We start from the raw sequence: 13,009 nt of genomic DNA on the forward strand, positions 1-13,009 counted from the left end.
GCTAATTGGGGGGCTGAGGTGGGAGGCTGCAGTGAGCACTGCTGCAATCCAACATGGGTAAGACAGAACAAGACCCTGTTTCAAAAAAAAAGTTTCATTATCCCAAAAGGAATTTGCAATGGTTTTCTTTATAGAATAATCCAGTGTGTGAGTATACCAGTTGGTCATCCCCAGTTGGAAATGGCTCCATTGAGCATTGCCTTTGAGTGTCATGACAGCACTCAGGCTCAGGTTTTTAAATTTTTTAGGTTGATACTCAGGGTTTTGTTTTCGCTGTTAAACAATGCTACTGTGAACCTTTGTGTGCAGATTTTTGTGTTTTCATTTCTCGAGTATATACTAGAGTGGAATTGATAATAAGGTTACCTGACTAAACATCTGAGGAACTTGCAAATATTTACAAAAAGGCTGCACGTTACATTTCCACCAGCGGTTTATGAGGGTCCCAGTTTCCACGCATCATCGCCAACACATACTGACCTCCTAGTGTCAGTACTTCCGTTTATAAAGTGATATAACTGCTTTTAAGCAACTGATGTTTGCAAAGTTGGCCTTAGTTAATGTTCGTTTGCTCTGCCCTTGAATTTAAAAAGCGAGCAAAACTAATAGCTTATTCAGTTGCCTCTGAACGGCCTAGCTGCCACCTTCCCTGTGGGTGCCGTGCCATTTGCACGGGCGTCATCCTTTACCGAGGTAGCGTTCTGAATTTCAATTCTGCGTTCTGGGTCACGGAGTAGTCAGGTCAGGCTTTCTCCCCGGAGCGGAGCTTTCAGTTGGGTACCTGGGAGATGCAGGACTTGCGCGTTACCTGCAGGACGCAGAGCCGGAAGTCCTGCCCCATCCCCATGGGCAACACTGCTGCGTGCCGTGAGCCCCGGAGCTGACGCAGGCGCGCCTTTGTCGTCCCCCTTGAGGGCGCCCATTGGCTCGGCTGCGGCTCGTCCCTCCCTCCGGAAGTGCGGACATTGTCAGCTGCGTTTCCGCGGTCTCGGGTGAGTGTGTCCCGGCTAGCTGCCTGGGTTGGGCTTTGTAGCTGCTCCGCAGGCCCAGCCCGGGCCGCGCTCGCAGAGTCCTAGCCAGTGCGCGGCCTCCTGCCTCCTCCCTCCTCGGCGGTCGCGGCCCGCCGGCCTACGCGGTGCCCGCCTTCTCTCTCAGGGTACCTTCCTTCCGCACGCGCGCTCCGCCGTCCTCCCCTCCCCGTGTGTTCCTTGTCCACCACCGACGCCCTCGGGGCTTGGATTTGCCTCTCCGATGGTTTATACTGATTTTGTTCTTTTCCGTGGCCAAGTATCGGTTTCACATCCCTTCTGTTACCTTCACCATTAGGCCTCTATTCCCTCTTTTCAGTCATTGTCATTGACTCAACCTGTCCCCGCTCCCTCTGTCTCCACTAAGATTACATGCTCTACTGGATGATTTGGAGGAAGGTGGCTTTCCCTGTGTTGCCTGACCTATTTCGGATGGAGCCTCAGACTTTAACTCTCTGCTCTATTGTCTGAACTTGAAGTCGAGTGAAAGAAGATTCCTGTGCAACAGCTTTAATCCATTTTGCTCGCTTCGTTGGCTTGGAGCGAATAATTAATAATATCTCCTAGCCACCTTCTAGACTTTTCTGACCCAGTTTCCACATGTGTGAAGTAAAATATCTTACCGAAGAATTATGAAGATTAAAAGATAAGATACAAGTAGGCTTCATTCTGAAGAGAGCTAAAAAGTCTCTTAAAAGCCATAATTGTGGAATAAGTGATTAGTAGTATTTGTTCTCGAGAGTTTATGTACACCATGCTGTGTGCGAACTTACTTAAAACACAATTGCAGAAGTAAAAATGAATCTTTTTGATGGAGGGCCTGTCGGTCACTAAACCATTACTGGTAACATTACCAGTTGTTTTGAAGGGGTTTAGTTGGTTTGGAAAGTTTGGTAAAAACAAGACCATTGTGTTTTTGGAAGAGGAAAAGGCAAGAGCATTGAGGAAAACCAGAACTGGAAATAATGATCTTAGCCAGCTCTAGTTACCAGTTACCCTCTGTGAGAACTTTGGACAGGTTACAACTTTTTTTTTTCAATCTTGAGACAGGGTCTGCCTCTGTGGCCCAGGCTGGAGTGCAGTGGGCCATCATAGCTCACGGCAGCTGCTTCTTTCCCGGCACAAGCAGTTCTCCTTCCTCAGCTCCACAAGTAGCTGGGACTGCAGGCACCACTCCTGGCTAATTATTTAAAAAAAAAAAATTAGGCCGGGATCCGGTAATCCCAGCACTTTGGGAGGCCTAAGTGGGAGGATCACTTGAGCTCAGGACTTGAAGATCAGCATATGCAACACAGTGAGACCTCATCTCTACTAAAAATTAAAAAATTAGTCGGGCATAGTGGCGGGGGCCTGTGGTCCTACCTACTCAGGAGGCCGAGGAAGGGGGATGGCTTGAGTCCGAGAAGTCATGGCTGCAGTGAACTCTGAACACAAGTGGTATGTTTGAGCCACTGCGCTTTAGCCTGAGCAACAGAGCAAGACCCTGTCTCAAAAAAATAAAAATCAATTGCCTTTTTTTTTTTCTGAGACAGAGTTTTGCTCTTCTCACACAGGCTGAAGTGCAATGGCACGATCTCTGCTGACTGCAACCTCCGCCTCCCAGGTTTAAGCAATTCTCCTGCCTCAGCCTCCCCAGTAGCTGGGATTGCAGGCGCCCACCATCACACCTGGCTAATTTTTGTATTTTTAGTAGAGACGGGGTTTCGTCATGTTGGCCAGGCTGGTTTCAAACTCCTGACCTCAGGTGATCTGCCCGCCTCAGCCTCCCGAGGGGCTGGGATTACAGGCGTGAGCCATCGCACCCAACCTCAATTTACATTCTTGTTTATAGCTCTTGCTTGTAATTCATTTCAAAGACACATTCAGATTGGATTATCTATACCACTGTTTACCTGTGTTGTGAATAATTTTAAAATGCCTTAGCATAGTGATGGTGCTGACTCATTTGCCAGCAGATGCTATGTAATTTGCAATATTTTGAAAATCTTTTTTTTTTTTTTGAGACGGAGTTTTGCTCTGTCACTCAGGCTGGAGTGCAGTGGCGCGATCTTGGCTTACTGCAACCTCCATCTCCTGGTTTCAAGCAATACTAGGTGACTAGGCCTCCAGAGTATCTGGGATTACAGGCACCCACCACCTCGCCCGGCTAATTTTTGTATTTTTAGTAAAGATGGGATTTCACCATTGTTGGCCAGTCTGGTCTCGAACTCCTGACCTCAAGTGATCCACCTGCTTTGGCTTCCCAAAGTGCTGGGATTACAGACGTGAGCCACCACTCCCGGCCTGAAAATAAGAAATCTTAACATGGTAAATTATCAGCCTTATGCACTGTTCGAAAGCTTCTTTCTTTCTTTTTAAGACCCTCTGTCCTATTCTAGGAGATTAAAAAGTCTTGTAAACTTAAGAGGTCATTTGGTGTAATAATATATTATGGAACAAGTATTGGTTCTTCTTCAAGAAATTGCTGATTTTGAGAAGCTCCCACACGATTTCTAATCATTTAGGAAATACATGGTGTTAGTTAGTTTTGAGACAGAGTCTTGCACTGTTGCCCAGGCTGGAGTGCAGTGGCATGATTGTAGCTCTCTGCAGCCTTGAACTTCTGGGTTCAAGTGATCCTCCTGAGCCTGGCATGGTGGCTTACACCTGTAATCTGAGCAACCCAGAACACTGAGGCAGGAGGATCACTTGAGGCCAGGAGTTTGAGACCAGCCTTGGCGACACAGTAAGACCCCATCTCTAAAAGAATTTTCTAAAATTAGCCAGGCATTGTGGCTAATTACTTAGGCTCAGAAGTTCAGGGTTGCAGTGATGATTGTGCTATTGCATTCCAGCCTGGGTGACAGTGCAAGACCTTGTCTCAAAACAAATTAACACCATTAATTTCCTTGATGATTAGAAATTATGTTGGAACTTCTTAAAATCAACAAACTCGGGAGGCTGAGGTGGGAGGATCACTTGAGCAGCGGCTGAGGTGGGAGGATCTCTTGAGCCCAGGCTGCAGTAAGCCACAATGGTGCCACTGCAGTCCAGCCTGGGCAACAGAGTGAGAAGGGTCTTAAAAAACAACAACAACAAAGAAGCAATCTTCCCACCTTCATCTTTCAAGTAGCTAGGATTACAGCCATGTACCAACAAGGTCAGCATGGGTGTTTTTTGGAAATAGATAATTTACTTAGAACATACGATAATACTAAATAAATTTGTTTTGTTTTGTTTTGTTTGAGACGGAGTCTCGCTTTGTCGCCCAGGCTGGAGTGCAGTGGCGCGATCTCGGCTCATTGCATCCTCCAACTCCTGGGTTCAAGTGATTCTCCTGCCTCAGCCCCCCAAGTAGCTGGGACTACAGGTGCCCGCCACCACGCCCCACTAAATTTTGTATTTTTAGTAGAGACACGGTTTCACTATGTTAGTCAGGCTGGTCTTGAACTCCTGACGTCATGATCTGCTCACCTCAGCCTCCCAAACTGCTGGGACTACAGGCATGAGCCACCGCACTCAGTCAGTAAAATTTTTTTTTATTACTTGATATACCTTAAATTATGTTCTTAAAAATAAAAGCAAAATATATCAAAGGAGAGTTGTTGCCTGGGAAAGGCCAGCTGATTTGCAGCCTAGAGGTCTTGCAAAGTAATGTCTTGTTAAGTTTCGTATTGCAAGATTTACCATCAGCGTTGTAGGTTTGGCTAATTGATATTGTCAGTCCCCGAAGATTAGGACTTGGGAGTTAATTCACACAATGTCCACTCCACACTGAAATGGAATATAAGTCATAATACTGAGTTTAATGTTTCTGTTTCTTTTTTTTTTTTTTCTGAGATAGAGTTTCACTCTTGTTGCCCAGGCTGGAGTGCGATGGCACAATCTCGGCTCACTGCAACCTCTGCCTCCCGGGTTCAAGTGATTCTCCTGCCTCAGCCTCCTGAGTAGCTGGGATTACAGGCATGCACCGCCACACCTGGCTAATTTTGTATTTTTAGTAGAGACGGGGTTTTACCATGTTAGTTAGGCTGGTTTCAAACTCCCGACCTCAGGTGATCTGGCCACCTCAGCCTCCCAAAGTGCTGGGATTACAGGCGTGAGCTGCCATGCCCGACCCATTTTTAAAACTCTAAATAGAGATAGTAGCAAAGGCACCCAACCTCACTGATTGTTTTGAGGATTAAATGAGTTGATATATGTAAACTGCCTAGCACCTACTAAATGTTGTTGTCTTTCCTGTATCATCAAATTCATAATTAGGGGGCAGCGATTGGAAGTTTGGAGGCAGGCACCTCATTATTATTTCCATGCCTACCACCTATTATTTCTTTATTTTGAGATGGAGTCTTGCTCTGTCACCCAGGCTGGAGTGTAGTGTTGGGATCTCCGCTCACTGCAGCTTCTGCCTCCCAGGTTCAAGCAACTCTCTTGCCTCAGCCTCTTGTGTAGCTGGGATTACAGGCGCACGCCACTATGCCTGGTTGATTTTTGTATTGTTAGTAGACACAGGGTTTCACCATGTTGGCCAGGCTGGTCTCAAACTCCTGACCCCATGATCCGCCCGCCTCAGCCTCCCAAAGTGCTGGGATTACAGGCATGAGCCACTGCACCTGGCCTATTTCTTTACCTTGTAGATAGCAGCTTTTTATTTAGCACTTATGTAGCTGGGACCATAGGAGTACGCCACCATGCCCAGCTAATTTTTTGATCTTGTAGAGGCAGGATCTCACTCTGTTGTGCAAGTTGGTTTCGAACTCCTGGGCTCAAGCTATCCTCTTGCCTCCCAAAGTGCTGGGATTACAGGCGTGAGCCACCACATCTGTCCCCTTTCAGATATCTTAATTTTGGTAAATTCCTTCAGTTACTAATCTGTGATGAACTGATTTTTTTCTTCATATATATCAACAGTTGAAGAGCTCAAGCTCGGGAAAATGGTGTGCATTCCTTGTATCGTCATTCCAGTTCTGCTCTGGATCTACAAAAAATTCCTGGAGCCATACATATACCCTCTGATTTCCCCCTTCGTTAGCCGTATATGGCCTAAGAAAGCAATACAAGAATCCAACGATCCAAACAAAGGCAAAGTGGACTGTAAGGTAAGAACATTCACATGTCTTGAATTATGAGCAGTGAACAGGGGTGGTACTTGGGTGAAACACTTAGATTTTGGAAAGACAAGTTTTAGAACCAGAAACTTCAATAGTTTGTCTAACATTTGGCTTAAATTAAAGTTTTAAAGTAGGCCTCTGATTAATGCATTTGTCCTTTGGCCAAAATGATAACCAGTATTTCCTGACTGATAAGTGTGATAGTAAATAGCTAATGGATGAGGAGAGATTATACGAATATAATCCAGTTTCACCGATTGATGACTTTGGTAAGAGATTTAATTAGAAGGATCATGGAGATTTAAAAAAAAATTTTTTTTAAATGAGTGGACAACTCTGTTGTCTTTAGAATTGGTGCTTTTTTAGATTCAACTTTGTACTCAGCTGCACTAATTTAGCCACCCTGCCCATTTCTGGAAACAAAATATTTTCACTCTGGAGCTTGTTGTCTGTCTTTAAAGACAATGTTTCTTCAGCCTGGCGCAGTAGCTCACACCTGTAATCCCAGCACTTTGGGAGGTCAAGATGGGTTGATCACCTGAGGTCAGGAGTTCAAGACCAGCCTGGCCAACATGGTGAAATCCCATTTGTACTAAAAATACCAAAATGAGTGAGGCGCGGTGGTGGGCGCCCGTAATCTCAGCTACTCAGGAGGCTAGGCGGGAGAATCGCTTGAACCTGGGCAGCAGAGGTTGCAGTGAGCTGAGATCATATCACTGCACTCTAGGCTGGGTGACAGGAATGAAACTCCATCTCAAAAAAAAAAAAAGAGAGAGAATGTCTCTTAGTATCTTTTTGTTGTAATAATTTCTTTTTTTGTTTTGTTTTGTTTTGTTTTGTTTTTGAGATGGAGTCTCGCTCTGTCACCAGGCTAGAGTGCAGTGGCACAATCTCGGCTCACCACAACCTCTACCTCCCAGGTTCAAGTGATTATCCTGCCTCAGCCTCCTGAGTAGCTGGGATTCCAGGCACGTGCCACCACACTCAGCTAATTTTTGTATTTTTAGTAGAGACGGGGTTTCACCATGTTGGCCAGGATGGTCTCGATCTCCTGACTTGGTGATCCGTCTGCCTCAGCCTCCCAAAGTGCTGGGATTACTGGCATAAGCCACCACACCCGGCTTGTTATAATGATTTCTAAAATGCTTTTTCGTTTTAGGGTGCAGACATGAATGGATTACCAACAAAAGGACCAACAGAAATCTCTGATAAAAAGAAAGACTAAAGCAGTTTTCCTAAAGGACCTCATCATTTAAAAAATGGACCTGATAATATGAAACATCTTCCTTGTAACTGTCTCTGACCTTTTTATCTGAGACCGGAATTCAGGATAGGAGTCTAGATATTTACCTGATACTAATCAGGAAATACATGATATCTGTATTTAAAATGTAGTTAGTTATATTTAATGACCTCATTCCTAAGTTCCTTTTTCATTCATGTAGCTTTCATTTGTTATTGCTGTTTGAATAATACGATTAAATAGAAGGTTTGTGCCAGTAGACATTATGTTACTAAATCAGCACTTTAAAATACTTGGTTCTCTATCTAATTCATAGGAATTTGACTGCTGTTTGCTCTACTTTCTTTGGGCTCTTCTAATTTGAGTGGAGTACAATTTTATTGTGAAACAGTCCAGTGAAACTGCAGGGAAATGCAGGTAGAATCTTGGGAGGTAATAATGATGTGAAACATAAAGATATTATAATTACTGTCCAACACAGTGGAGCAGCTTGTCCACAAATGTAGTAATTACTATTTATTGCTCTAAGGAAGATAAAAAAAGATAGGGAAAAAGGGGAAACTTCTTTGAAAAATGAAACATCTTTTACATAAATGTCTAATGTAATTATAAAATGTTAATCCTTACTGCATTTCTTCTGTTCCTACAAATGTATTAAACATTCAGTTTAACTGGTAATTCTTTTTCTTTTAAAGTCTATTTAAATATTCAAAAGGGAAATTTTTCACTATGTCAGAAGGCAGAATTTGGATGTTGTGATGGGATCTGTGTGGTGGTGGGACAACAGTTACCATTGTTGCCTAAGAAGACACTCCAAAATTCAGTGGTTTTCAGCAGCAGTGACTCGACTGGGCAGTTCTGTGCTGTTCTGGGCTCACTCATATGGCTGGCTGGGCCTGGGTCTGGACCTGGGCACTATGTGATTTTTACCTTGGGCTTTGAAAACTCAGTGTAGGGACCTGTAAATATTCAAAGAGGATGAGATGCATCCTTATCTATATTTTTTGTTCCCTCTGAAGCTGGGAAAGATTAAAAGGGACTCCTGCCCTTGGGTACCCAGTGGAGTCCGGGTCCTAACTCAGGCTCTGTTAAGTTCTGTGTCTGGTCAAGTCACTGACTTACCTTGGACTTTATTTGATATAAATCATATAAATCAGCAGGTCTTAGCTTTTATGTCCAAAGCCACCTGAGGGATAAGATAAATTCTCATTAGCAAATACACTTTTTTAAGGTATAAATGGTATTATAAAAATAACAGGTATGTATAGTAAAACAATGCAAGAGCATCCTAAATGAAAAGCGAATGTTTTTTCTCAACTCTCATTCCCTTATTCCAGCTCCACAGAGGTAATCAATTGTTTTTTTTCGTCGTATGGTTTGTTTTTGTTAGACAGCAGCCTTTTCCTGAACACCGTTTCTCCTTGTGGTGCAAGGCTAACTCATAGGCAGTGCGTCCAGAGTCTGCCCCAGTTTGTTTTGTGTGTAACCTTCTAACAACTTTTTGAAAATTAATTTATTCCTAAATACACACATCATTTTTATTTATTTATTTATTTTTGAGACAGGATCTCACTCTGTCACTCAAGCTGGACTGCGACAGCATGATCACAGCTCCCTACAGCCTTGACCTCTGGTCCTGAAGTGATCCTCTCACCTTAGCCTCTCAAGTAGCTGGGACTACAGTGGCACACCACCACACCCAGCTAATGTTTTTTTGTAGAGACAGGGTTTTGTCATATTGCCTGGACTGATCTCGAACTCCTGGGCTCAAGCGATCCTCCACTTGGGCCTCCCAAAGTGCTGGGATTACAGGCATGAGCTACTGCACCTGGCCCACACATCTTTTTTTTTTTTTTTTTTTTTTTTTTTTTTTTGAGCTGGAATCTCGCTCTGTTGTCCAGGCTGGAGTACAGTGGCGCGATCTCGGCTCACTGCAAGCCCCGCCTGTCGGGTTCACGTCACACCATTCTCCTGCCTCAGCCTCCTGAGCAGCTGGGACTACAGGCGCCCGCCACCATGCCCAGATTTTGTATTTTTAGTAGAGATGGGGTGTCAGCGTGTTAGCCAGGATGGTCTTGATCTCCTGACCTTGTGATCCGCCCACCTTGGCCTCCCAGAGTGCTGGGATTACAGGTGTGAGCCACTGCGCCTGGCCCCACACATCATTTTTTAAAAAATTAGTATTACAACATTTCTAATTGTCCCTACTTCTTTGCTCCCCAGAGGTTTTACCTATTGAGCTGTGGATTTTTAAAGTTTATCTCCATATTTATAAATAATACATATAAACATTTCATTTTTTGAGACGGGGTCTCTCACCCAGGCTGGCTGGAGTGCAGTGGCATGATCATAGCTCACTACAGCCTCCAACTCCTGGGCTCAAAATCCTCCCACCTCAGCCTCCTGAGTTGCTGGAACTAAGGTGTGTGCCACGATGTCTGGCTAATTTTTGTGTTTTCTGTAGAGATGGGGTCTTGCCCTGTTGCCCAAGCTAGTCTCAAACTCCTGGCCTCAAAGTGATCCTCTTGCCTCAGCCTCCCAAAGTGCTGGGATTACAGGCATGAGCCACTGCCTAGCTATACTGTTATTTTTTTAGCCATCAACTTTAGACATTGTTTTCTGTCATGGTTGAGATACAGCTATCTTACACTGTCTCTGCTTCTCCCACACATCCTCCCGATGTGCTTTTATACATTTTGCTTACGTCATCAGTGTGCATAGCATGAGTGTGCCAGGTGTCTTTCATTTGCCCCTCCAAGTCTCTGCTCCCCTCATCCTGCTTTTCAGCCCAAGGAAGCTGTATAGACATCAACAGGCTTACCATGCCTCTGGGTTCTGCTGGGTTTGGTCAACAGGGATCCATAGCAGGAGATAGAGGGAGGGAGGAGAATGAAGGCAGAGTGTTTATTCCCTTGGCCCTCTCTGCAAGGTCACTTCAAGCCAGCTGTTCCTCAGCCAGAAGACAGTGCACCTCGAGGAACACTCGAGGCAGCCAACTCCACCTGACTCCTTTCTTTTTCCTAACCTGTCCTTCCTCCTGCCCTTTTGGGCCCAGGGATGGTGGTATTTCTGTTACTGGTTCTGGGCTACTGCTCCCTCTTAAGAGTGCTGTCTGGCTTGCTGGGACACTGCCTGGGAGAATGAGCATGCACTGTTGCTCACTGCACAGGTTAATGCACTGTGATTGCATCCCTTTTCATATACAGGTGGTGTCTTCCTGGAGTGACCAATTTACCTTCTCTCCATACACCTGTCTTGCCTAGCTGTTGCCTAGACCTGGTGCACACTGCAGTCCTAGGGACTTGCTGTTGCCACCCTCCTGTGTTGGATGCCTTGTTTCTAGATTCCCTATCCTCTTCCTTCTTGGTTTATCCCTCATTTTTTTCTGTAGCACAGCAGTTTTCTAATTCAATACTTTTAGGAGGTTGAGTATGGATAATTTTGGAGTGTCCCCAGGATGATTCCAATTTATTTAAGCCCGTTTTCCAGAGAGCTACGGGTCTTCTAAGGCCTTTCTCATTTCTAACAAGTCTCGCTCTCTAGAAAACTGGTTCCCAGTCGTAGTTTTCATACTAGCAACATTTTAAAAGCAGGATTGGGGTGGCTAGTATGTAATTGCCAACTTTTGATTTTTCCAAGCAGGAGTATATCAAAAAGCTACAATTTATTACCAGTATTTCATAGAAGACAGTTTGATACCAAAAGAACATGGGAATAGTGGATAAAAATAGCCATTAGTTTGAATAAGCTTATGAAAAGTGTTAATTTTATGAAAAATTCATTATTTTGTTCAGATTTTTCTTATTTTAAAGGCTGATTGGTAAAAGCTTTTATCAGTTATCCATGGGCTGGAGTTGGTAGCCACTGTTTGATACCACTGTTTCTTTGCCCTAAAATATCAACATCTGTCTGTGTGAAGGTCAGGGCTGCCTTTTTAGTAAGAGTTACCATTTGTTAAACACATTGTGCCTGCACTGTGCAGGGGTGTTTCACACACACGAACCTATCTGATCTATATAAACATGAAATATAGTCAAGAAAACAGGATCCGCCAGATGCGGTGACTCACACCTGTAATCCCAGCACTTTGGGAGGCCAAGGCAGGCAGATAACTTGAGGCCATGAGTTCAAGACCAGCCTGGCCAACATGGTGAAACCCTGTCTCTACTAAAGATATATAAATTAGTTGGGCATAGTGGTGCACACCTGTAATCCCAGCTACTCCAGAGGCTGAGACATGAGAATCGTTTGAAACCAGGAAGCAGAGGTTGCAGTGAGCTGAGATCGTACCACTGCACTCCAGCCTAGGCAACAGAGCAAGACTGTCTCAAAAAAAAAAAGAAAAAGAAAAACAGCATCCCAGCCTGGGCAACATAGGGAGACCTCACCACCAAAAATAAAAAAATTTAGCTAGGCATGGTAGTGTGCACCTGTGGACCCAGCTACTCTGGAGGCTGAGGTGGGAGGATTGCTTGAACCCAGGAGGTCAAAGGCTGTAGTGAGCTGTGATCAAGCCACTGCACTCTAGCCTGGACCACAGAGCAAGACCCTGTCTTAAAAAAAGAAAGAATAATGGAGTTTAAGTATGTAAATGACAAGTCTAGATTTCAAGGTCATACTTTTAGACTATTTAAGGAGCCATCACAACTACTAATGCCTTTTTTTTTTTTTTTTGAGATGGAGTTTCGCTCTTGTTGTCCAGGCTGGAGTGCAATGGTGCGATCTTGGCTCACCACAACCTCTGCCTCCCAGGTTCAAGCGTTTCTCCTGCCTCAGCCTCCCAAGTAGCTGCGATTACAGGCGCGCACCACGACGCCCAGCTAATTTTGCACTTTTAGTAGAGACGGGGTTTCACCATGTTAGTCAGGCTGGTCTCAAACTCCCAACCTCCGGTGATCTGCCCGCCTTGGCCTCCCGCAGTGCTGGGATCACAGGTGTGAGCCACTGGACCCGGCCGCCACAGCTACTAATATCTTAATTGTTAGTAATACCTTATTGGGAATAATTAGGCAGAAATGGAGAGGGTGAGTTTAGACTAATCAGTATTTGTGAACTTGTTTTAAAGTTTCTGGAGGCTGAAGTGAGAGGATCGCTTAAGCCCAGGAGGCGGAAGTTGCAGTGAGCCAAGATCATGCCACTGTACTCCAGCCAGGGCAACAGAGGAAGACCCTGTCTCAAAAATATATAATAAAGTTAATTTGCTAACCTTGTATTATGACTTTTTAATTTACCTACTTTTCAACAACTTATTTTTGCTTTGTGAATGTTAACTGCATTTCCTGTCTCTTTTTATGAGTTAGACTCATTTTCTCAGGTAATTATTTAAGGCTAAAACTCTTGGGTTTCGTCACTTTTTTTTTTCATTACTAGGCTGCCTTCTTAGGAAACATAGGTGACTCAGCACTTCCTCAAAGTGACCATTCAGAACTGGCATGTTGACAGAATAACTGGATTAAAAAGAAACTCCAACTGCTGATCTTTTCATTTATTATTATTTTTTAGAGACAGAGTCTCACTGTTGCTGGGGCTGGAGTGCAGTGGCGCGATCATAGCTCACTGCAGGCTCAAACTCCTGGGCTGAAGTGATCTTCTTGTCTCAGCCTCCCAAGTAGCTGGGACTACAGATGTGAACCACTGCACCCTGCCCA

At 44.4% G+C, this 13,009-nt stretch overlaps 1 protein-coding gene across 3 annotated transcripts in view; it reads left to right on the plus strand.

Moving 5' to 3' along the window:
* C18H18orf32 (chromosome 18 C18orf32 homolog) overlaps positions 1-8,039 on the plus strand; it is an 88,225-nt gene extending 80,186 nt beyond the window's left edge. Inside the window, exons 2-4 of one of the 3 annotated variants that reach the window (XM_050767782.1) lie at positions 948-992; positions 5,919-6,106; positions 7,278-8,039. In XM_050767782.1, coding sequence (XP_050623739.1) covers positions 5,942-6,106; positions 7,278-7,343 — 231 coding nt within the window. In that variant the 5' untranslated portion in view covers positions 948-992; positions 5,919-5,941 and the 3' untranslated portion in view covers positions 7,344-8,039. Of the gene's footprint in view, positions 1-947; positions 1,157-3,244; positions 3,336-5,918; positions 6,107-7,277 lie in introns of those variants that run through there. The other 2 variants (XM_050767781.1, XM_050767783.1) reach the window with 2 other exon arrangements.
* The last annotated feature ends 4,970 nt before the right edge of the window (positions 8,040-13,009 follow it).

This window comes from Macaca thibetana, chromosome 18, assembly GCF_024542745.1.
Source record: "Macaca thibetana thibetana isolate TM-01 chromosome 18, ASM2454274v1, whole genome shotgun sequence".
In the NCBI taxonomy this organism is placed as follows: Eukaryota; Metazoa; Chordata; class Mammalia; order Primates; family Cercopithecidae; genus Macaca; species Macaca thibetana.